Raw genomic sequence first — 24716 nt, forward strand, 5'->3', positions numbered from 1 at the left:
ATAGTACCCTTACCGATCGACGTCAATTTCTCCATGCATTCCTTCATATTCGCAATGTTTGATATCTATGTCTTACCACTAATATCCAAAATTGATTAGGAAGTTAGAGTACATAAAGTGACCTGTATAGGTCAAAAAAGACAAGCGCAAAGATTTAAATGAACTATATCATGCAATCTCAAATAACACGCTAGTTTCTCCGTTTCGCAAATTATCTAAATTCGCTTGGTAGTCACTTGGTACTGAAACCCTTCCGTAGTCCATTTTTGATGTTGTTCTTTGGTTCGTTAATTCATGTAAGCCTAAAAAGTGGTATTGAACTACAAGTTTCTTATTATATCGACTAATGTCTTGAAACACTTTAAAGAAATATTTTGAATTGAACGATCCTGAATGAGTTTAAAAGTTCCATCGAGCTTCATATAAAGAATTTGTGGAAATTTACATTATCTAATCAATCAAAAGAAATGTTATGGTGAAATGAAGAAACATATTAATTTATGTTATTTCCTTATCGCACCGCACTAATCCCACTAATGACATCGACGATGGAAGACAATTAATGATCGCATACGGTGCATTTTCATACAAACTCTCGATCTTTCATATGAACTAATTGATCTCGAAACGGCAACTTTCATTTCGTGACTACGTACATTTTTCGTTCGTCTCTTCGCATTTAAGTGCTACACATTTAGGTTTCCCTCAACCGACCGACGCTGCAGAAAACAATGTCATGGCTAAATTGTTTTCGTTTTCGTGAGGCCGCAGCGGCCAGCATTTGTGCGTACACGCATCTCATTTCACGCCATTGGCATCCAAACTTTCGCCGTCGTTTCACCCACAAACATCACATTCGATTTTCTTACTTATATAATCAAACGCAGATCGGCTTTTACATGGCTTTGGTAGGTAATTTTCGACGGCTGTTGGTACCGCTCGCTGTTGGACCCCTGTAGGTGTGTGAGTATGTGAACAAACAATGATTTCTTGATTAAAAGTGAATGCGAACATTTGTATTACTCCAAATGCTTCAAAACGTTGAATTCACTCTTGCATAACGGTACTTTTCGTACATTGTTGATTTCTTAGTTTCGTTTAGTGGACTCTCGTAATGTGGCTCTTCATCAGGTGAGATGAAAAACTATCTCATTAATATATGTAGCTGAAGAATTTCTCTTTTCTCTTCTCATATTAATGCAGTTATTTTCTTTAGTTTACAATTTTAACCAGAAATATTAAGTTAAGGCTACTCTGATATTGAATTTGATATTCTGGTACCGGCTTAAGAGTTCTGCTTTTTCCCGCCTGGATAAGGAAGCGAAGCGAATGGGTTGGGAGGTGAATGAGGACAAGACGAAATATCTCCTGCCATCAGCAAACAGTCGGCGCATTCGCGTCTCGGCTCCCACGTCACTGTTGATAGTCAAAACATCGAAGTTGTAGATAATTTTGTATACCTGGAAACCAGTATCAACAACACCAAAAATGTCAGCCTCGAAATCCAGCGCAACATCTCTCTTGCCAACAGGTGCTACTTTGGACTGAGTAGGCAATAAAACAGTAAAGTCCTCTCTCGACGAACCAAAATCAAACTCTACAAGTCCCTTGTCATTCCCGTCCAGCCTTATGGTGCAAATGCAAGGACGATGTCAACATCCGATGAGACGGCACTAGGAGTTTTCGAGAGGAAAATTTTGCGCAAGATTTATGGTTCTCAGAACATTGGCAACGGCGAATACCGCAGACGATGGAACAAGAAGCTAAACGAGTTATACGACAACATTGACATAGTTCAGCGAAGAAAAAGACAGCGGCTACGCTGACTAGGTCATGTTGTCCGAATGGACGACAACACTCCGGCTCTGAATGTGTTCGATGCAATACCCGACGGAGGGTGCCGAGGAAGGGGAAGGCCTCAACCCCGTTGGAGGGACCAGGTGGAGAGCGACCGGGGTACACTTGGGATCTCCAACTGGCACCGAACTGCGAGGGAAAGAGAGGAGTTGCGCGCTATCATCGATTCGGCTATAACCGGCTAAACGGTTTCCACGCCAATCACATACATACATACATACATACATAAGTGGTGGTTGTAAGTGGCCCGCAAAGCTTCTTTGTCTTTTCACTAAGTAATACCGGCTAGTACTTATGGCGCTCTTATGGTGCAATCCTATGCGTTGCAGGTGGTTGAAATATCATCTGGTGGTTGAGGGAGTTTGGAAATATAAAAATTAACAGTACGGGGAGAGGATACCTCTCTGTGGAACCCCCGTTGGACGTTTTACCTCGAAATAATTGGCGACCTCTCAGGCAGTTCATGGTCCATCACTTCAGCCCCGGAGAAAGTGTTGTTTGCTCTATGTCTGGTAGAGTTGTAGGTGGACCGTATCAAAAGATTTGACAGGTCCAACGCCACTTGGAGGGTTCTGTTAGAGGGTCGTTTCTGTTTAAGGCCATGAACTATACGAGCGTTTATTAGTATCTTGCATCTTTAAAATCAAAATGTTTAGCCTTTTAGTTAGATAAATGAACAATTCTTCGTACACAAGCCCTAAATCCAGTATGTTGCAATTTTTTTAACTTTCTTAACCAAGTGTTTTTGAAACGCCTTCAACAATTTCGAAAAGACCTAAGACCAAGATAAATACTTTCTCTACCAATTTTGGTATTTCTATTTATAGAATACAACTCTTTTCCAAAACAGTCAGTATTTACGCGCTTTGTTTTGATTTCAGAGCTCGTTTTGGTTTGTTTTGAATTTTTTGGCGAATTTCGCGTTTCGTCAGCCGCCAGTCGCGAGCACAAATCTGCATTCCTACATGCCTAATATGTACGCTAATGACAAAGTGACGGGGCAAAATTTAAATTTAAATTCAACATCTCATGCCGCTCTCAACACCGAAAGCTGTGAGGAAATAAAACAAGACAAGTCGCCAGATATTTATTAGACGCCACTGGTAGGAGCCTTTCGCAGCGCTGCCCTGACCATGAATTTGCATTTCAAAACCACACAAACGCTTTGGCTTTGGCGTTCAAATGGTTTTCTAAAGCTCGCCGTGCTCTTCACCTGTGCGTGCGTTGTTGTTGTGTATGTATGTATGTATTTATAAAGATTTGCTCATTTGTGTTGAGTTGTTTTAGCGTTTTTGCCGTTTATCTAGCGACAGCTTTCACTTTTACTACTATTTCCGTGTACACACACATTCCCACCTGCATGTGAATATGTATTCGCATTTGTAGCTTTGTGTGCTTGTGTGCGCATTTAAACACTTTGATAAGCCACAACAACAATAACACTGGCGGTAATGAATACTTAACCTACTTCAAGCTTATAAAATGTCAAAACAACAATAAAAATGCAAAATAAACAAAGAAAACAAACGAAACGAACGAAACAAGGCAAATCTGTAACAGAAATAAAAGACATAACAGAAACTGAATCTGTTGCTTGCTTGCTTGCTGCCATTACAAGTGTATGTACATGTGTCCAGTGTGCGAAGTGCAGAAGTGGAACAAGCAGAAGGTGTCAAAAAAGTTTCATAATCAATAAAAATATGCAAATACAACAAATGTATTGACTTATCCAGGTGTATGTACATATGTATGTTTATATGTACATATATGCATGTAAAAAGGTTTAAGCTGGATTAAGTCCGAATGCAGTTGGATAAGCGTCTATGTAAATCAGTGTTTACAAGCGAGTGCAGATAAAGAAAAATAATAAACAAAGCTGTTGGAAAATCTAACAGAATTAATTACTTTTAGAGCAATAGCATGCGGTCAAAATGTAGATTACATTGAAAGTGAATTTTATTTATGCTTCGGTTGTCTTTGCGTAAATTAATTAAATCAACTTGGAGCTCAATGTTCTACAATTCGTCAGTTAAATTTAAACCAGATCTTGCAGAAATTGAGTACGAAAAAAATCGATAGACATTACGCCGGTTGTTTTAAGATTTATTTTTTGTCTTATTTGTAGTAACTACATATCCACGATTTTAAGAATAATTATAAAAAAAAAAATTGAATTAAATATTTATAAGGTCATGGTTATTTTTACAAATATCGAAAAGCAAGTAAGGAAAGGCAAAGGGTGTAACCAAACCTTATATACTCTCGCAATTTATTGATGTAATTTTGTTAAGATAACACACAATTTGACCCATATATTCGGCATTAAGTCCAATAGAATAACGAAAATCATCATATACATATAGTATATGAGAGCTGTGGTAATTCCTAAACCGATTTCATTATTAAGTTATGTTTTATAGTTAAGTTATGAACCGATTTTAACCATTTTTGGTACAGAGACACACTATTAGAAGAAAAAGATTCCCTTTGAATTAAATTAAGATATCTGAGAAATTTACCGCTATTTTCGGTGAAAAACTGAACTCTTCTCTCTCTTTGCAACTTTGTTGCGAGAGTATAATAACTGAGTTATGGGCTGTCTTGGGATGTGCCAAAAAAAGTTCCCCAACTGCTGACATGACAGTAGCTGAAACACAACAATTCAAAAAGGCTATTAATGTTGAATATATTACCTATACAATGACCTACAATTATTTAAAAAATATGAAAAGTTAACATTAGTTTTTTAAATGCCAAATTGACTATTTGCAACAAATCCAAAAGATCGTAGGTCATTGTAAATATATTCAAGAATACTCAGTTTAAGTTTGAAGTCGATCGGTCAATTTCTCGATGAGTTATGATGTCAGCAATTTTGAGAAATGTCGTTTCGGAAAAAACGCTTTTAAAGTTTCGGCTATAGCAGCTTGATATCACATAGACAGAGATTTTAATATTTTTCCTAAAAAACTTGAGTAATTGAATACAATATAAACATTTTATTCTTTATAATAAAAATAAATCTGTATCCATTACCGTGGGATAAGCCTCTGATATCGCAATATCGCATATAAGGTTCTATCGAGCGTACTGTGTGAAAGATCACCGTCAACAACTGACCAGATATTCACCATGCGCCAAATCTTGGAGAAGACCCCGTGAAAAGAGGATCGACACACACCATCTCTATGTCGATTTTAAAGCTGTCCTCGACAGTTTCAAAAAGGAGCTGCCTCTAAGCCGCTATGTCTGAATTTAGTATCCCCGCAAAACTGATACGGCTGTTTAAACTGACGTTGAGCAACACAAAAAGCTCCGTCAGAATCTGGAAGGACCTCTCCGAGCCGGTGATACCAAACAAGGATTCAGACAGGGTGACTCACTTTCGTGCGACTTCTTTAATCTGATTCTGGAGCAAATAATACGAGCTGCAGAGATGATATTGTTATCATTGGTCATAACAATCGCGTCGTTAGTTCTGATTTTTCCAGACTAAATAAGGAAACAAATCGAATAGCTCTGGTAGTGAACAAGAACAAGGCGATCTATCACTGTTGACAGTCATAACTTGGAAGTCATAGATAATTTCGTATACCTTGGAACTAGCATCAACAACACCAAAAACGTCAGCTTTGAAATCGAACGCAGAATCCCTCTTGCCAATAGGTGCTGCTTTGGACTGAGTAGGCAATTGAAAAGTAAAGTCCTCTCTCTACGAACAAAAACAAAACTCTACAAGTCCCTTGTCATTCCCGTCCAGCCTTATGGTGCAAATGCAAGGACGATGTCAACATCCGATTAGACGGCACTAGGAGTTTTGGAGAGAAAAGTTTCGCGCAGGATTTATGAACTTTTGAACATTGAAAACGTCGAATACCGCAGACGATGGAACGATGAGCTGCATGAGTTATTCGACGGCATAGCTAGTTCAGCGAATATAAAGACAGCGGATACAAAGTGACTTTTTCGATGGCTTTTTGAATTTGTCTCTCCATGGAATATCAGAATATATGTTGCAATATCGGTAAGGATAACTAAATTTCTTCAAACAAAGGAGTTTTGCAGGAACAAAGAAACTAATTTCAAATATCCTAATTACCAACTTTATTCCGCTTTGAAACGAATTGCCTCGCCTTACGAGCGCACACTCATTTGACCTTAGTGCTTCCAATAATTCTTCAAGTGATCTTTGTCACAATATTTGAAATTTTGAATTGCGCTAACGGATGTTATCTGTTTGCATTTTTGTATAGTTTTGTAATGTGAATTTTTTCCAAATTTTTTTCTTGACTCAATCAACTTTGGTTTTATACGTTTGAAATATTTCGATTTGACCCACATACCAGCTGGTGCGCTATTGTTGTTATAACCAGTGTTGTTGCTGTAATTTGTGGCGTTGAGTGGTTTTTAAGTTTTGCTGGCGTTGTTGTAGTCAAGCGTTTTACATGTTCATGTAGGTATGTGTGTATGTGTGTGCGGGTTACTATGTGCATACAAATAGACAACCAAAGCGTAACAAATGCACAAATCAAAGGTAAGTCGAAAGCAAAAGAGCAAAAAAAAACACAAATAAGCCAACAATAAAGAAACAAAATATAAACAAAACAAAATAACAAATCTATTAAAACCGAAACTAAAAATCGTTTGAAAGTGATTTTTCGTATATTTGTTGTTGTTGTTGCCATTTCGTATTATTTATCGTAGTATTTTCGGGTTTTTGTTTTTTTTTCCTGCCGCTTTATTTGTAAAATTAAGTTGAGCTTGATTGCGCTTCGTAGCTATTATATCTACTAAGTCTGCATAAAGTTGATACTTCATAGTCACCAGTTAGACAGACGAACAGACGAATGAATGAGGCAAACTTCAACTGCGATTGTAGAAATCGAGACTGAGTACTCGCGCAGCGCTGACGCTGATTGGAGAGTGTTGAGTTGGCCGAGTGCGGCTCAGCGCGGCGGGCGGTTCGGCGCGAGGTGTTGATTGTTATGATGCTGATGTGCCGTGCAGCTGGAGCGCGATAAACTTCTTCACATGGCAGCAGCTTACGTCAAGGCAACAGCAACAAACAATGTGTGCAAGAAAAACGTCAATTTTTCATAACAGTTTCCCATCTTTACTTTTCTAGCTCAGGCGCAGCTTGCACTATTCCGCCAGCACAGACGTTGTTAGATAGTTTCGCTTTTATTTATTCAACAGTAGAGCAGCTTAGACGCGTATCTCACGCTTATGTCTTATTATTGTATCGTTTTGAAAGCGTTTTCTTTTTAATTTTTGTATTTTCGTATTTTATGCGTACAATCTGACCAAATGGAGGAAGCGGAATGATTATTATGATTACTTGGCATTAATGTTGTTGTTGCTGGTCTCTTTGTTGTGCTCCTTATGTACTTTTCCGCTTTTTGTTGCTTCGTTTTTTAACACTTTTGAATACCTGCTACATTGCAGTTGTTTCTAATAGGAAAAGCTGATATAAATTATATATATAATTATATAAATTTGTGGCTTCAATGCATTAAATTCGTAATAATTCGTAAGTTAAAAGGCGCGGTCTCTTCTTGGTAAGCAATAACAACTCTATTAACTCATTAGAGGATCTTATATTGTACAGGGCCGCCATTTTGTAAGTGATTGGCATGACTCATGCGTCAAAGCGTCAAAAACTCAGACAGACATACGGAGAAATCAAAAGCGCCATATTATTATAATCACATAAGTATGTACCCATTAATATTCACCGTTACTCATTAATTTACTTTCGAGTTGGAGCTTAATACCATTAGTAACGCATTCGAAGAAAGTACAAGTCAGAGGTAATGTTGGAAAAACGCACACACTTTCACATATGTTTCCGTACACACTTGAGTAGCTGCTGAAATATACATACAGATATTGTACATATCTATGTAAATGAATATGCATCTATATACTAAATAATTAATTATGTATGCACTTCCAAAATTAGTGGAGTAGTTGCATAAGTACATATGCATGTATGTTGCATAGATAAGTTTTTACCGTTATGTTCAATAAGTTTAACGTTTATACGAAAGATACACGATCATTATTTTACTTTAATATTTCTTTGGTAATTTTGGATTTTCATATATTAGTGTAAATTTATATGTAATCCCCATTGGTAGCAACAGTGTTGTTAAAAACATGTGCAACGAGTACTGATTACCTGTTAATTTGTAAGCATATCTATGAGAAGCACAAATTTATTCATAATTTTATGACTCAAATAAAAAAAAAATCGAGTTCAAAATCAGCAAAAACTTTAATTGCACTGTTACATTGAATCAAACGGCGGCCCAATTATATAGTAGAAAAGTCTACAAATGCTAATTCGACCCACTGGACACTGCCGCCCTCTCACTTTCAGCGTTTTTAATAAGTTTTCAATGTCATTAAATACAATTGTTTGGACAGGTTACTTCCACACACAGAGACACACAGTTTCTCAAGTCCAATTGTGTGTTAAAAGATAAAAAGCGAAACCTAAATTTACAAAAGTAGTAAATTTAATGAAAGGCATAATGCCAGAAAGCAGCAAAATCGGTTGAGGTTAAGTGGTTGCCGCAACACCGCCATTATCGCTACGAAATACATACACACATATGTATGTTTCCAAATAAAGTATATTGTTGTTGTGTTTAATTCAAGTAGTTGGCGCTGCCGCACTCACAAAGTGGATCAAGCGCGAGCGCAATGCGTATCGCTGGCAATAAACAGATAGGCAACCGCAAGTGGATTACAATGTCGAGATAAGAAAATCATTTAAATTTTCTCGAAAACCAACGTGCATATCTATTATAACTACATACTTACATATATGCGTTACATACTTACAGTAATTAACACAACTGACCACAATGGAACTTTCGTGGTGATAGAACTACCATTTTGTGGCACAAATATTGGAAGACTAGTTATCTACTAATCTATAGTCATATACTTTATAGTAGCTAACTGAGCTTCAAATTTATTCTCCCATTAAACCTCAAAATACTTGAACACATTTTCCGACAATTAGTCCGAGATATACATATGGTTTATGATTTCTTTGAGATTCGCATATCCATAGCTTAACTTCTGCTTGTCGACCCGAGGTCATCGACCAGTTAGTTTAAGTAATGTGTGGGATGTCCACAATAATAATAAATGATTTATAATTCTTAAGTAGGATGTGTGTAGCTGCTGCTGCGAAATCACCAGAAAAAGGAAGGATCGAACAGATGATATTTCAGTGTTGCCATATCAGCATCAAATAATTACATTGCAGGGTTGCATTTTAGTTGATGATGTTGATTGAGGTTTGGCCTTGCCACAACACTCCCCCCTATGCGGGAAGGCGAAAACGTACTCGTCGTCCAGATTTTGTTTGATATTCCTTCTGCTTAGTTGTTTGATTGGACGGGGTTTGTTTATCCTCTGCGACGAAAGCTGATTTTAACCGGTCGATGGAAATGTTCACGTCCTTTCCTCGGATTTTGACTTTGAAAAATTTGTCATTTCGTTTGACTACGGGAAATGGTCCCTCGTATGGAGGTTGAAGAGGCTGACGAATTGCGTCATTGCGTACGAAAACTGATGGCGTTGACTGTAAATTCTTTTCCACGAATGGTGCATGCGCTGAGTTATTTGTTGTTGGTGACGGCTTCAGTGCCTGCATGCGTAAGCGTAAATTTTGGACGAATTCGCATTCGTTAGCGTTGTGTGTATGTTTTTCCGAAAAGAACTGACCAGGTAATCGAAGAGTGTTTCCGTAAACCATTTCTGCGGGTGTCGCCTTTAAGTCCTCTCTCCATGAAGAACGAAAACCTAAAAGAATTAGTGGGAGTACTTCGACCCATTTGTCTGTCATGTAACATTTTATTGCTGTTTTCAAAGATCTATGCCACCGCTCTATAAGCCCATTTGATGCTGGGTGATATGCGGTTGTACGTAAATGTTTTACGCCTAACAGTCTGGAAAGATCTCGGAAGAGTGCAGATTCAAATTGTCTGCCCTGATCCGTTGTTATTCTACTCGGTACTCCAAATCTGGCGATCCAGTATGTGTAGAAATTGAATGATTGTTTCTGTCGTCATGTCTTCGAGCGGGTATGCCTCCAACCACCGGGAATAGCGATCGACTATAGTCAAGCAGTATCGATATCCCTTGCAAGGTGGTAATGGCCCTACAATGTCCATGTTGATATGGTCAAATCGTTGTTCCGGTAACATAAATGTTGATTGTGGTGCTCTGTTGTGGCGTTGTACTTTGGATCTTTGGCATGGGATGCACTGCCTGCACCATAAGCGGCAATCTTTTCGGAGACCAGGCCATACGAACTTCTCCGCGATTAATTTTGTGGTTTTAGCGGCGCCGGTGTGTGCCATGTTGTGTATTGAGTCGAAAGCTGTTCTGCGAAATGAAGGTGTTAAGTACGGTCGGACTTTGTTGGTGCTTACATCGCAAAAGATTTCTATATCTGTGCCTGGAATCGGAAAAGTTTTCATTGTTAGGTTGCAATTCGAATTAAGTAAACGTTTGAATTCTGAGTCGGACTTTTGACTCTCCGCAAGTTTGGCGAAGTCGAGAGTATTTGGAGTATGTATGGCGTCGATGCGTGACATTGTATCAGCTACTATGTTGTCTTTTCCGGGGATGTATCGAATGTCTGTTGTGAATTGTGCGATAAATTCAGAATGACGCATTTGACGCGGGGATGCCTTTTCTAGCTTTTGCTGGAACACATATTGTAATGGTTTGTGGTCCGTAAGGATGAAAAATGGTCTACCTTCGAGCATATGTTGAAAATATTTCACTGCTTTGTACGCCGCTAATAGTTCTCGATCGTAAGTGCTGTATCTTGTTTGTGGTTCGGTAAGGCGTTCGGAATAAAAGCCTAGTGGTTGCCACTGGTTGTTGTCGTATTGTTGTAGTATAGCTCCTACAGCAGTTCCCGAAGCATCTACAGTTAAACTTAGTTGCGCCGCGGGTTTGGGGTAAGCGAGTAGAGTTGCATTACATAATTCGTGTTTGCATTGCTGAAATGCCTCTTTTGCTTCGTCGGTCCACTCTACAAGTGATGTGTCGTTTTTGGTGTTACCTTTCACTAACTTGAATAAGCTCATTTGTGTGTTTGCAGCGCAGGGCAAAAATCTCCGAAAAAAGTTTATCATGCCGAGGAAACGTCGCAAATCACATGATCTGGTTGGTAATTTAAAATTTCGAATGGCTTGAACCTGTTCTTCTGGTGGTGAGATTCCATTGCCGTTTATTTTGAATCCTAAAAATTTCACTTGTGGCTGGCCTAGTATGCATTTCGAGCGGTTGATGACTTGTCCGTATTCGCGTAGCTTTTCAAATACTAATTGGAGATGTTGGCGATGTTGGTTCATGTCCTTTGATGATATCAATATATCATCGAGATATGGACAGGCGAAATCGTATTCGCGGAAGATGTGATCCATGAATCTTTGGAAGGTTTGACTGGCGTTCCTAAGGCCAAAACACATGAACGAAAATTCAAACATGCCAAATGGCGTAGTAATTGCTGTCTTTGGAATGTCGTTTGGTTCCACAGGAATCTGGTGGTATGCCCGGCGCAGATCGAGTGTTGAGAAAATTCTGCAACCATGCAGTGAATGAGTGAAGTCGTGGATGTGTGGAAGGGGATACCTGTCGGGCTCGGTGACAACGTTTAATCGCCTGAAGTCTCCACATGGTCTCCACTCGCCGTTTTTCTTCTTCGTCATATGTAATGGGCTTGCCCATGGACTGCGAGATGGACGACAAATGCCTGCGTCCAACAAAAATTGTATCTCGGCTTTTGCGGCTTTCAGTTTCTCAGGTGATAAACGTCTCGGTTTGGAGAAAACTGGTGGCCCTTTCGTGACGATGTGGTGTGTGACCAAGTGATGTTGTTTTTTGGTTGTGAAATTTTCTATTGTGATGTCTTGGAACTTTCTCAATAAATCCTGGAATTGTTGATTTTCATTAATGCAAGATAAATTCAAATCTACTTCATTATTAGCTGACACTGATCATAGTTTGCTGATGCTTGTGATGTCGTCGATTAGTTTTCTTTGTCGTAAGTTGACTGATAGGTTGAAATGTGATAGAAAATCCGCTCCGATGATGGCTTGCGACACGTCGGCAATGATAAAGTTCCAGGAAAATTGTCGTCGTAGACCTAAATTGAGGAACATTACTTTTTCACCATAAGTTTTTATGGTCGACCTATTCGCTGCGTAGAGGTAGTTATTTTTGTCAGGATGTCTACGTTGTTGTTGCGTCGGTGGAATTACGCTGACTTCGGCTCCTGTGTCGATAAGGAAATTCATTGCGGATTTTTTGTCTCGAACGATTAAGCGGCGGTTTGTGTTGTTGAGCCTGTCGTCGACCGCCATTGACGACAGACTAGTTAGTTTAACTCTTTTGCGCAGGGGCTGCGACATTTTTTGGCTTCGTTGCCGAATTTCAGGTGGTACCAGCACAGACCATTTGAGCTGTCATTTTGCTTGCCGGAACGAGATGGAGGACGGTTCCTGCTTCGACTTCTGGATCGATGATTAATATTTGCCTTAATCGAAGCTATCTCTTTTACAATTTCAGCTAATTGTTTCTCGATGCTGTATTGCGCTTGCGTGGTTATGTGTTGGGCTTCGACCGCGTGTACCTGTGGTGTGTCGCTAACCTCACTTATTTTGTCTGCGAGTAGGGCTAGTTTGTCCAGAGGTTCATTGCTGATGGAAATTATTAGACGCATGTTGGATGGTAGTCGACTCATCCAGATGGACTTTAGAATGCTGTCATTTATTTCGCTGCCGGCTAAACTACCAAGCTCTTGCTCTTGTAGTAGTTTTTTAACACGTTTTTGCTCCGAGTCAGCGAATTGCGTGATTAAGCGATTTTTCAGCGTGACAGTTTCACAGTGACTTATATCACTGTTTGGGGGATTTAAAATTATATCACTTATTTGAGCCAGCACGTTGCTTTCTATTGCGGCCACAGCGGTGTGGTACTTGGTTTTGTCGCTCGTTATTCCTCCGGCAATGAATTGCGACTCCACTTGCGCGATCCACAGTTCTGGCTTTGCGTGCCAGAATGGTGGAATCTTTATCGAAACTTTTGCCACTTCCACGTTGCGGGCGTGCAAATTTTCTTCTAACTGGTTGAGTGCTTCGTCCTCGGCCATTTTAACTTACGTCGGGGTCACCAATATGTGGGATGTCCACAATAATAATAAATGATTTATAATTCTTAAGTAGGATGTGTGTAGCTGCTGCTGCGAGATCACCAGAAAAAGGAAGGATCGAACAGATGATATTTCAGTGTTGCCATATCAGCATCAAATAATTATATTGCAGGGTTGCATTTTAGTTGATGATGTTGATTGAGGTTTGGCCTTGCCACAAAGGTATGTTGTAAAGCTGTCCCCAGAGGGAAACACACGTAGACTATGAAATGCAGTCCTTTGCGAAGCCAAGATCCCCCTTCCCATTGATTAGGCATTAAGTTTCGACAAAGCGCTCTGAACCCATTGCAAATCTGCAGAGATCTTTCACTTCTATATCCGCTATATCGCGCGGTTGTTCGAAAAAATGAGGTCCGAGAAATCTTTTTCCTAATCTCGCAAAGGCGGGGCATTAATTCAAGAAAGTGAGGAGTTGGTTCCACCTCGTAAGATTTTTAACCTTATAGAGTGTATCCCGATGGGACAAAAGCCAGTTAGCACCCCTACGGCTAAGAGGTAAACTTTTCTGGGGGCGAAGAGAACGGTAGACCTCCTGCGCTTCCCTTTAGGCCAGAAGGATCTGGCGACTGCGCAAGTGTTAGTGACTGACCAGCACTTGCCTAGCTCAGCCGAGCCCCAGTTGTCCAGTAGTAAACCGAAATAAGACAACGGTGATCCTACATTTTTAGGTGCCCAGTTACTATATGTGCAAACTTAGTTCTTTGTGCTTTTTAGTATTCTTGAGTCTTAAACTCTAGAATTTCAGTTGAACTCATTGAAGTCATACATCAAAAGGAAATAAAAATTTAATCAACCCCTGGTAAGTTTGAGTTTATTCCAATGGAAGCTACTTTGAAGACCATATTTGAATTACAAAGCATTAGTATTCCTTACTTTACCAAACCCAAGTATTCTACCAACCGCTTTAAATGTACTTCGCCAGATTTATTATGAAATTTGGTACGGATTTTGACATCAACTTTTTTCGTGCAACACTGTAACGACTGCAACTTTAAGTTGAATTGCCGACGCGCGTCCATCTTATCTTCACGAACTTTTATAATCGAATTAATTGCGTTTTCGTCGAATTGGAAATCTGACGCGTTTAACGGTGCTCTGCGTTCCGCTATATGCAACTGCCGCACAAACGCGCGAGTGCCGCTGATTGCCGGTGGCAATTGTTAACGTGGTAACAGTAGCCGCAATAACCGTAATTACATTGTGGCGTTGCTTCGCGGTGCTGTTAATTATTTTGCACACCGAAAAATCACACACACGCACACAGAAAAGCAAGCATATAAGCGATATACTTATGAATATTACTTTGCACTTTTACCATGGCACCGCTGCTGCCACAACCACAGCCGTTGTTTGTGTTTTAATGTTTACAATGGTAATTTAATTTAGTATGAACAACAACGGTAGCAGGAGTCGCAACAACAGCAAAGGCAACCGACTAAAAAAGTCAAACAACAACAAAGCCGTCAAGCTAACGACCGTCAATAGCTGCCATGCCACGCAGCGTTGCGGCCGAAATGCCCGACGGCGGTCAAAAAGCGAAGTAAGGCTGCAGCCGGCTGTCTTATGCGTGTGGCAACACCGATGCACGGTTGCATGCGCCAACACACACGCATACATACATACATATAAGTGGTTATGTGTGTGTATGCCATTGCTGGCAGTTGCTGCCAAATTGCGATTGCAAGAAAATCATGTTTCTTTAATTTTACGCCACTACCCTTTTTTCTATGGAAATGAAGTGGTCGAGATGGAAAAACTCAAATGGTAGAAAAGCCAATCGAATGCACAATTTCGGCCTCATGATTGCATTTTTTTGCAATGCCACTGCTATACGTGTGCCTACGATTTGAGCCAACAACTTGCAGCTGCAACTGCAACAATTGCAGCACAAAGATGTGTTGTTGTCTTGCCGGCAAGTAACGGTTATTTGAGTGATTATTGCTGTCCTGACGGCTCTATTTGCAACGGCATTGCTGATATTTTCATTCGAAATCCACAATTTCGTTCAAATGCAGATAATTGCGGGCGATTATAACCCATTGTGGTGTCATTGTTATATTCGCACTGGTCCGGAAGGAATAAATTTCAGATTGGGATCCAGTTCTTCTGGAAATTGCTACGATGCAATGGTTGCAATGATCTTAATTTCACGATTGTCGCTGTAACAATTATAAATATTCGCTTTCGATCCTATACATTATTCCTTTGATCAATTCTATCACATAGTTCTTAAAACGTTCCTCCAGTTCTTTCCCTTGAACACACTATACTAAGAAGAAACAGTGGTAATGACTTTCGTAAACAGTCCATTGACATCTGACATCCGGATTCTTCACGGTGCATCTGTATCGGTAGCATGAATAGTCAATTGAAATAAAGTCATCTTCGAAGACAGCTTAGATTACAAACAAATGCAAGATTCTTCAGTCAAGATTAGCAGTTTTGCTTTCAGTTACTATTTAAGAAAGAAATGACCATTCGTTTTTTAAACTGATCACTTTGTTGCTTCAATTCAGGCCAGTGCAGAATTTGACAACTGTTTTCGGCAATTTGTCACTAGAATCATCAGCTTTATGATCAAAGTTGTTGAGAGTAAAGAATGAAAATCTGTTGATCACCGGCTGGAGGTTTACTGCTTCAAGCCCACACAACCACGTACACACATACATACGTATATGCATTTGTATGACCAGCTCAGGTTGTTAGCGCTGCTGCTGCTGACACAATGACCTCGAAAAGACAAAAAGCAAAAACAAAATAATAAAATCGACAATAACAATAATGTATTTGCGCAAAATGCACGTTTGTTATTGCAGCAGCCTCGAAGAGTTTTGTTTTGTTGCTTTTTTCGCGCACATAACAGAAAAGTAATGAAATCGTGTACAAATTACGTGTCAAAATAATGACAACAAACAGTTTAGTATGCGAGCAAAAGATTTTACTGAAATTGTTGGTTGTTTTTTTTTTTATTTTTTTCGTTAGCTCATCTTTTGGCTTGGTGATGACCGTTGCGGCGTGTTGGATATGTTGCTACAATAAAAAGAGACATGCGAAAGAGGCAGGTAGTTAGCTGTTGTTTCCCTACTTCACTTATTGTTATTGTTGTTCATGTGGTGAGTCGTCGTCGGGATGAAATGGATGCCGAATTATTAAAATTTTCACTGGCATTTTGAAGATATCCCGAGGCGAGAAATGCAAGAAAGACTCATCGGGGGTACTTTATATATTTCTTTTTGTGACAAATCATTTTTCAGTAACTGCTTTGTACTCGTTCAACTGACGTTTCTTCTATGCTTGCTGACGATTAATTACATCGAACCTTATAGGTGAAGATGTTCACTGCCAGTTTATCTAAAAATGTATATTATGTATATGCATGTACATATATATACGATTACATATGTGAGTAAACACACAGCGAAATGCATATATAAATGAATTTGACTTCGCTTGTAAACAAAAACTGGATTTTATAAAAATGCGCTGAAGTTGAACTTGAAATGACGCAATTCGTTTTGGAAATCGAAAGTAAATTTAAATAGAGCTTTCTAATTAAGCACATTTATCAATAAGTAACTATATGAAAAATAAAGATAGTTCAAACATACATTTATTCAATGGCAAAGTGTTTTTAAAAGGTTTTTAAAGCTTTAAAGCCGGTTCCTATAGCAGGAAGTATGTTTTGAGAGCAGCCTAAATTTGTTGACTTGACAGTTTTTATATTAAATGAGAAGCTTTCAATTTATAAATATTTCTTTGAAGGGTATGTTTTAGTTTATGTTGCAATCTCTCAGTTAGACCAAAGACGTTACAATACGCGCATGCTGTCTAACTGTCAACAGTCTGTATTACACCTTATCATTTACTCATTTTCCGAAAAAAAAACAGTCTCTTGATGTATCAGCCATTTCAAAAGCTTCCAAAGTACTGCTGCTCATAGTATCGCTAGAGGAACACATTTCAAAACCTCTATTATAAACGAAAAGGAAACGCCAACAACAATTTATTGTACTTAATTTCACACATTTTAGAGACATTTTGTTGTTTTACTATCAAATTATATGTATGTGTGTATATCAGCGTTGTTGTTTAAGAGGTGTTGCATTGCACTTGCCGCTGCTCTCATGATCTAATCACGTACATATGTTCATATGTATATATATGTATTGTTTTGTTTGGTGTTGCTGTCAGCGCGATTGGAGACAAATTGTTAAATTACATAGCAATCACTTTATAATGACTAAATGCAAATACAATAATTCATAGCTACATTTAATTGACAAATGCAACAACTTTTGAGTAAAACTTGTTTGGTTTATTTTTATGAAAATCCTTATAAGATAAATAGTTGGAAATAAAATAGATTTTATAAATAGAGCGTTTGACAAAACCGAAAAATCGAGGAATATCGAAACCCATTTTCGGGGTAATTTATGAATATCACCAAATACTGGTTCCAAATAAGCATTTTGATGGACTATTAACATTGAAAAGATAACGACTTAAAATATTAATGAGCAAAAATGCGAGCATATTACATTTTCGTTAAGACCAGAAACGTTTCGGGCAGTTACAATAAACAATGTACTAGTACCCCAAGCGAATGAGGTAACTTATCTGGGCTTCTGGAATCAGCTGTATCGAAAATTCACGTGGCGAAAACATATAGCAAGTAAAATAACTTGCATGAAGTTAAGAGCAACAAATTTAAATTGGCTTTTAAACAAAAATTCTAAGCTTAGCCTAGACAACAAAGTCTTGTTATAAAATGCTATCATAAAACTGATTTGGTTGTATGGTATTCAACTGTGGGTTACGACCTGTGCAATCTAAAATGTTTCTCTGTAATCTAAAATGTTTCGAACAATCACGGGTTCACCATGGTACATGCGTAACGAAAATATCCGTAAAGATCTTGATATTCTTATGGTAAAGAAGAAGATAGAGGACAGCAGAAAGAAACATATTTCTAAACTTCGTGAACATCCACACCCATTGGCTAATGTGTTGGTACAATCCAGCAATCAAAGACATTTAAAAAGAAGAGATCTACCAGCCTATTAGAGAGTAACGTTCTACCAAAACAGCTGAAACACATTCTTGAACTTCTTTAGTTTTAAATAGAATTAATATTTTATAGCATATTGTTAGGCTTTAAACAAACCAGATCCAAAAAATAAAGAAATATTGAAAACAAAAGAAAAAAAACTTCCGCAGCCAAGTTGGACAGCATCATTCTTTTACAAGAATACCGAAGAGCCATTGAAGAGGTCCATAAGGAATACTTAGAAAATGTTGAATGTTTGAAATTAGTATATTCACAATATTAGTGTTCGGAGAGGCATGAATCGAGCTCGCACAATTCAAAGAACCAATCAGAATACACTGAATTAACTAGTTTCGTCGATTTCATTACAATATCTCGAAATCTAAAAGTATTAAGACAATCGAGTAAGATATTAAGACAACTAAAGGTATAGAATTGTTTTATTTGGTATCAGCGAAATCAAACGCTTCATCTTGTTGAATTTGATATGTTCCCTAATATTTCCACACATCTTCAAGTCGACATAATGTAACACAGAAACTACATAATATATATGTATGTATGTCTATAAGTATGTTTCTGTTACAAGGCATTTGTATGAGCGACTGCTCTTCGTGGCACCCATCAAGTGAAATAGAAATAGAAACACTCAGCCAAACATACATACATATGTACGTTTCTCTTCTATTATTTTTAGTTGGCCATGACAGCACTAAAAAACGAGTTCAGTGAGAGAGAACAATGCGATTTACAAATCAAAAGCAAATGAGAAAATAAATAAATAAAACTCCAAAGGCAAAGAGACTAGCAATGAAAAGCATTTAATTAAAATTGCTTGGAAATTAGAAAAATAAATCAGAAATAAAAAGTAGTCGAGACAGCTATAGCTGCTGCTGATATTAGAATTACTCAAGGATTTATTGTATAATATATGTATGAAACGGGGCTTAACGCCTAAAAGTTGACTGTGTAGTAGTCTGTAACTGCAATCTACCATGGAATTTGAAGAATGCGCATTTTTGAGTTCTCTAAAACACAAATTTAATATGTTTTCACAAATAACTGTAAAAATGTGCAGTTAAACATTTTATAAACATTTATGGTAGCGCTTAAAGTCACCCTCCCCGCCGCCACCGCCTTCGCTTACCAGCAGTAGTTTATTTTTTATTTATTTTCTCGATTTCATTGCTGTGACTGCTTAAAAGCGACCTCCACTTTTGTTGTAGTGAATTTCATTCGTTGAGAAACGTGCGTCCAAAAGTTGTTTGCTTTTATTTATGTATTTATTTATTTTTGTCTTTTTATTTTTTATTATTTTTTTTGTTTGTAGGTATACACCTAAAATTTGGAGGTGAGCTGAATATAAAAGAGAGAAAAGCAACAAAAGACACTATCAAAAAAAGCATGTGAAGCTCACGTGTAGGCAACGAAAATAACGGCGCCGCTTCGTGGCAACCCCATTTGCATGCGTATACACTCGCACACACACACACATTGCGGGCTTATGTGTTGGTAAGCAGCGCGCATTCAAATGAGCAACAAACACGTAAAATAGTAAATATGGAAATGTGTTGGTGCAAAGTTTTTGAATAAAATAACAATAAAAGCGAATAGAAACGAAAATAGAAATAAAACCTAACAGTACCACGTATAGCATTTAAAGAAAAGGAGAAAACAAGTTGTGGAAAACTAAAATGCCATTTCAAAAGTTTACACACACCCAGGCGCGCGACAGCAGGCAGAGCAAGCAAGAATCAAAGCTGTCTTCAAACTGCAGAAGAAATAATTGTTTGAAGAAAAGTAAAAAAAAAGAACAAAAATTATTATTCAAATAATATTTTTTAGCTCACAAGAATCTGTTTGGTATCTGCATTAACGATGTAGCGTCTTAAAAAACAAACTTAAAAATAATCCCAAGAGTTAGTGATCATCAGCTCATTAATCATAAAGCAACTAATTCTGTTCAGAAAGAAAGCTCTTAAAACTTCGAATCACTGTAGATTGTGTAGTTGAAGACAACCACGCCCACAAATGTGTTTTTAAAGAATCCCCACTCAATATAAGAATTAAGGCCTAACATTATAGAATATTTCTTTCTATGGTTGGGGAATATAAAGCAATTTTGTATTAAAAAATACGAAATTTCGTAAAGCAGGCAATATAATAACAATTTTCCAGTAATTAAGTATACTGTATACCTCCAAAACCCCCCCAGCAATCACAATGAAACTCAATCTACCTTAGATAAATCTTAAGAAAATCATAAATTTTTATTATGAAATATTTGATATATCTCTAAAAATAAAGAGCTATTACAGCTAATTGTATTGACCAACTCCAACAACCAACTCTCCTACTAATATGCGATGAGATATATTTTGGGATCATAAATTTTCAAAATAAAATTAGTAATTAGCACGGTAACGTTTCATCAAACTACTTACACATTTACTATCTTTTGACCCACCAATTACTTTCGATATTTCGTTATGTCCTTATGCACCTACAGATCGAAAGTCACTTACAACCATAATTGCAGGAACAACAAAATAAAAGTAAAAGTATAAAAATATATCCTTCAACATTCCAAACAGTGGGGTATACCTACTTATATACAAACTTGACATAGTTCGCGAATCTTTTTCACATTTTTACATCGTATTCACAACGCCATTGGCACGAGTACAGTCATTGGGGTATATGCTCGGTATGCATTTGGCTCCCTCTCATGCTCTAATTCGCATGCGCCACCCTACTGAATGCGCTTAACCTTGACATACTTACCCAATATGAGTATATACCTCGAACTTGCCACTGCCACGAATACAGACACAGATACAACTACCCTTGCAGATGCGCGCGTACTTGAGCCGAAGTGCCAAGTGGCAGAGAGGCAGAGAAAGACTTGTGCAAAAAGCTCTTCTACGTCAACAAACATACAAACAACAAATATACAAAAACGTTGAAAACGTTGAAAAGAAGGCCAATGTAAAAGAAAACCCCCACGAGAGGTTGAGAGGCAACACAGACCCTACACGACGGTCTCAACCTCGAAGCAACACGCTTTCCCTCCCCAAGGGTACACAAGATACACAATTGGTTGAGCAGGAATTGCAGCAAAATGAAAGTGAAAATGGAAAACATAAACAAGTGGCAAGTGGCATTCAGCGAAAGAAATTATGCTGATAACAAGCAGAATTCGGGGTACTTACAACAGAGTTCCATTAATAGAGTTTTTGAATATGTGTACGACTTTCGAACTGACGGGAATTACAGTAAAATATATATAATATGGTAGTACTAATGCAACTACTCACCTCTGTTCCGATTGTGGTGATCTTAACAACAACCTCATCCTTATCCACGTCATGAGCGATGACATCACCCGAAGTCTCACGTCCATTATGTGTGAGAAAAACACGTTGACCCGGCTGCAATTGTATGCCCAATATGGAACGAAAACCCGGACCGATCAGGTCCGACTCGCGAAACTCCTTAATCATAGCGTTGCGGCGCAAAGCTTGCGCGGGACTAATGTGTGCGCTAACGGTGCGACGTGCTTCCATTATAACAGACGATTTGGACGACGACGTTGAGGGCGAAGTGTCCGAGTTGTTTTGCATGGTTTGTGTCTTAAAATCGAAACGTACTATATATTTAGTATCGGCGGTAAGATTTGTACCGTTGCTATTGACTGCGGCAGAATTACACGCTGTCAATAGCGACGACGATGTGACCGTGGCAGTTGGTGGCGTCTTGACGTCTTGTATAACGCCCGAGTACCAGAGTCCGTCCGGACCTGGTGCACAAACTTTTGTACCGATTATTGAGCGTTTGGCTAAACGGCGACCAGTGGACATTGTTTTGTATGAAATTTTGAAAACCGAATAAACCGAAAATTAATGAAATTAGAAAGTGTGTAGAGCACTACACAAGAATGAGCACTACACTTTGATTTTTTTTTTTGTTTTGTTTTACTTAAAACACGCGTACTCGCACTGCGTTGTAAGTAAGGATGTTGCAGGATTCGTGGGAAGTTTTTAACAAAAAGTATTTTTTTTTTGTTATAAATTAAAGAGGTTATAAATTACCGAAACAGCTGCTTTGTACAAAAGTTCTTTCACTTTTCGACAAGAATTTGTAAGAACGGAGATCTTGGAATTTTATTTTGAACACAATTTGATTTTTTAACGTTTTTGTATGTTTTTCTTTTCGATATTTTCTGCATAATAAACAGCTGTTCACACTCTTGCTGGGCAGCGCGCTTATTTATTGCATATATATTTTCATTAATTAAATTTATTTGTCAACAATTTTTGGCACTTGTGAGCTTTACTATACGTTTTAGGCAATTTTTCAATATTAATTTTGAAGAAATTTATTTTTTTACACTTTACTGAAATTTTCAACAGATTTAAGTTTCTCACGATTTTTTTGTATTTTTAAATAATTTATTAGGACTTTCACACGTTGTTTGCGCGACAAAATGTTAATTTATGCCACAAAATGCACAAATTAAAGTATGAATATCGAAAATTCTAAGATTGTGGTTAGGAAAGAAACCATAATATTTGAAGAAAGAACGCGACCACAGAGACGTAGATAAGCGCTTTCGTTTTTTGTTGACTCTAATGAGATATAAAATTCACACAATGCTTTGAAATGTTTTAATTTTGTTTTATAATTTTTTTTTTTTTAACGCTACTGTTATCTATACGTCACGCATATAAACATACATATCAGACGCTTGAGTTGATAAGTACAGAAGTAATGCACAATTATTGAATGCTTTTCATTATACAGTTGTTACTCGCTTTCGTACTATTTGCTTTACCGTAATACAGAGTATAGGAAACTCACTACTTTGCCGCTTTTGGTTTTGCGCAGTTTCACAGCGTGTGTTTTTCAAGGTTTCAGTATTTATTTGATTTCCTGATGTTTAACCTTTTCACCGTCGACAAATTAACTCACTTTTTATATAACCTTTTTATGCTAAACTATTTTGCACTTTACTCAATGAATTCCACTTACTTCGCACACACTTTGTCGTCGTGCGAAAACTGCTGCATTTAGAATTTATCGATTAACAGCGCCACGATTTGCACAAACATTAATTTTTCGAGCGAATTTCTTAATTATTGCACTGCTTTTCACCAAACACTTTAGTTTGAAAGTATTTTTGAATTTAACAATTTTGATTTTTTAATGCATAAATATCTGCACTTAAATATTTGAGACTTTTTCTCTCTCCCACACACGCGTGGTCGCCTAACTCTCTTGTTTTTTCAGTGCTCAAGCCTTTATTTCGCGTAAAACCGAAGTCAAAGCTGCCACACAATTGTATTGTACCGTTAGTAGGTGCATAGAATTCGATGGGCGCGAAACGCAGCGCCCGTCAAAGAATTTGCTTGCTACACCGGCCGTGTGCCTCAATGGCGTTTGTGGTGATTTCTTAATAACACTGTTAAATTGTGGCGAGATTTTCGTAGTTTTCTTTAATTGTTGTTGCTGTTGCTTTTGTTGTTGTTGATTTGCACCAAAGTTCGTATCAATATTTTTATTATGCTTTTGTATGAGTTTTTCTTTTATGTTTGGCTCTTGTATGGCGGACAACAACGACGTTGACGTTTGTATGGATTCGCATAGAAGGGCGGCCGCATTGGCTACACTCGCTGCAACTACATGCTCCACACGTTTCGGCTTAAGCGTTCTGTGCTGTTTCGGCTTAGTCCTAAGCATAATCCACTGATTTTCTTCAGTTCTTGTCTGTGTTCAACAGTTTCTGCGCGCTCGAAAACTGCTTCGTGCCACGAAAAAGCACACGCTGCAAGCCAAAGTGCACAAATTTGCAACAAAAACTACACAACAAAAACAAAAAAAAAATATTCAAAAATTCCACAAAGACAAAATGTCCAGCTGAGAATTCCGTTACACGTAACACACAGTTGTGTTTGTGTACTTTTGCACTTTTTCACTTTCTTTTTGCACCGAAGGCGTCGAGAAATTTTCAAGTTCACACAATATTATTTGCACAATTATTACGGCTGTTTGTTATTGCTTTGCCTTATTTGCTGACTGCAATCTTTTTTGCTTGCGCTTTTTTTTGTGATTGTTTTGTTGTTATGACATTCGCATGCGTTTGTCGGCCGGCTCGGCAACTGTGCAAATGTGGCACCAATTTTGTCTCTAAAATTACACTTGTTTGCGCTTTTGTTGTTGCAGTGACGATTTATTGTTGTGTTTTATTATTGACTATAGTTTGTTTTTGTGTTGTTGCTGCTAAAGGCTGTTCAAGAATGCTATAATTTAATACTTTTTCTTTAAAGAAGCTTATGCAAAGCGGAAGTCAAAAGCGTTTTGTTTTTCTTTAAAGTCTCACCTTCTCACAATCGCATGTATATTTATAGGAGTATATGTATGTGTATTGTTTATTGCAAGTACGAATGCCGGCACTTTGCACAGCGCACACCCACACACACACACGAACACACACAGACGCGGACACAAGAATAGTGCATAGAATTCACGTAATAAAATTTCGAATTCTTCAACGAGTTTACGATATTT

The 24716-nt window shown here is 37.9% G+C and overlaps 1 protein-coding gene and 1 long non-coding RNA gene across 4 annotated transcripts in view; one reads left to right on the forward strand and one right to left on the reverse strand.

The window, feature by feature from the left end:
* LOC105213620 (zinc finger protein 395) overlaps window positions 1-23896 on the reverse strand; it is a 268922-nt gene extending 245026 nt beyond the window's left edge. For both annotated transcript variants that reach the window (XM_011186577.3, XM_011186576.3), the window contains exon 1: window positions 21467-23896. In XM_011186577.3, the coding sequence (XP_011184879.2) occupies window positions 21467-22009 (543 nt within the window). In that variant the 5' untranslated portion in view covers window positions 22010-23896. The remainder of the gene's footprint in view (window positions 1-21466) is intronic.
* Window positions 1-24716, forward strand: part of LOC128921419 (uncharacterized) — a 74691-nt gene that overhangs the window by 41466 nt on the left and 8509 nt on the right. The gene's annotated exons all lie outside the window — the stretch shown is intronic.

This window comes from Zeugodacus cucurbitae, chromosome 2, assembly GCF_028554725.1.
Source record: "Zeugodacus cucurbitae isolate PBARC_wt_2022May chromosome 2, idZeuCucr1.2, whole genome shotgun sequence".
Taxonomy (NCBI): domain Eukaryota; kingdom Metazoa; phylum Arthropoda; class Insecta; order Diptera; family Tephritidae; genus Zeugodacus; species Zeugodacus cucurbitae.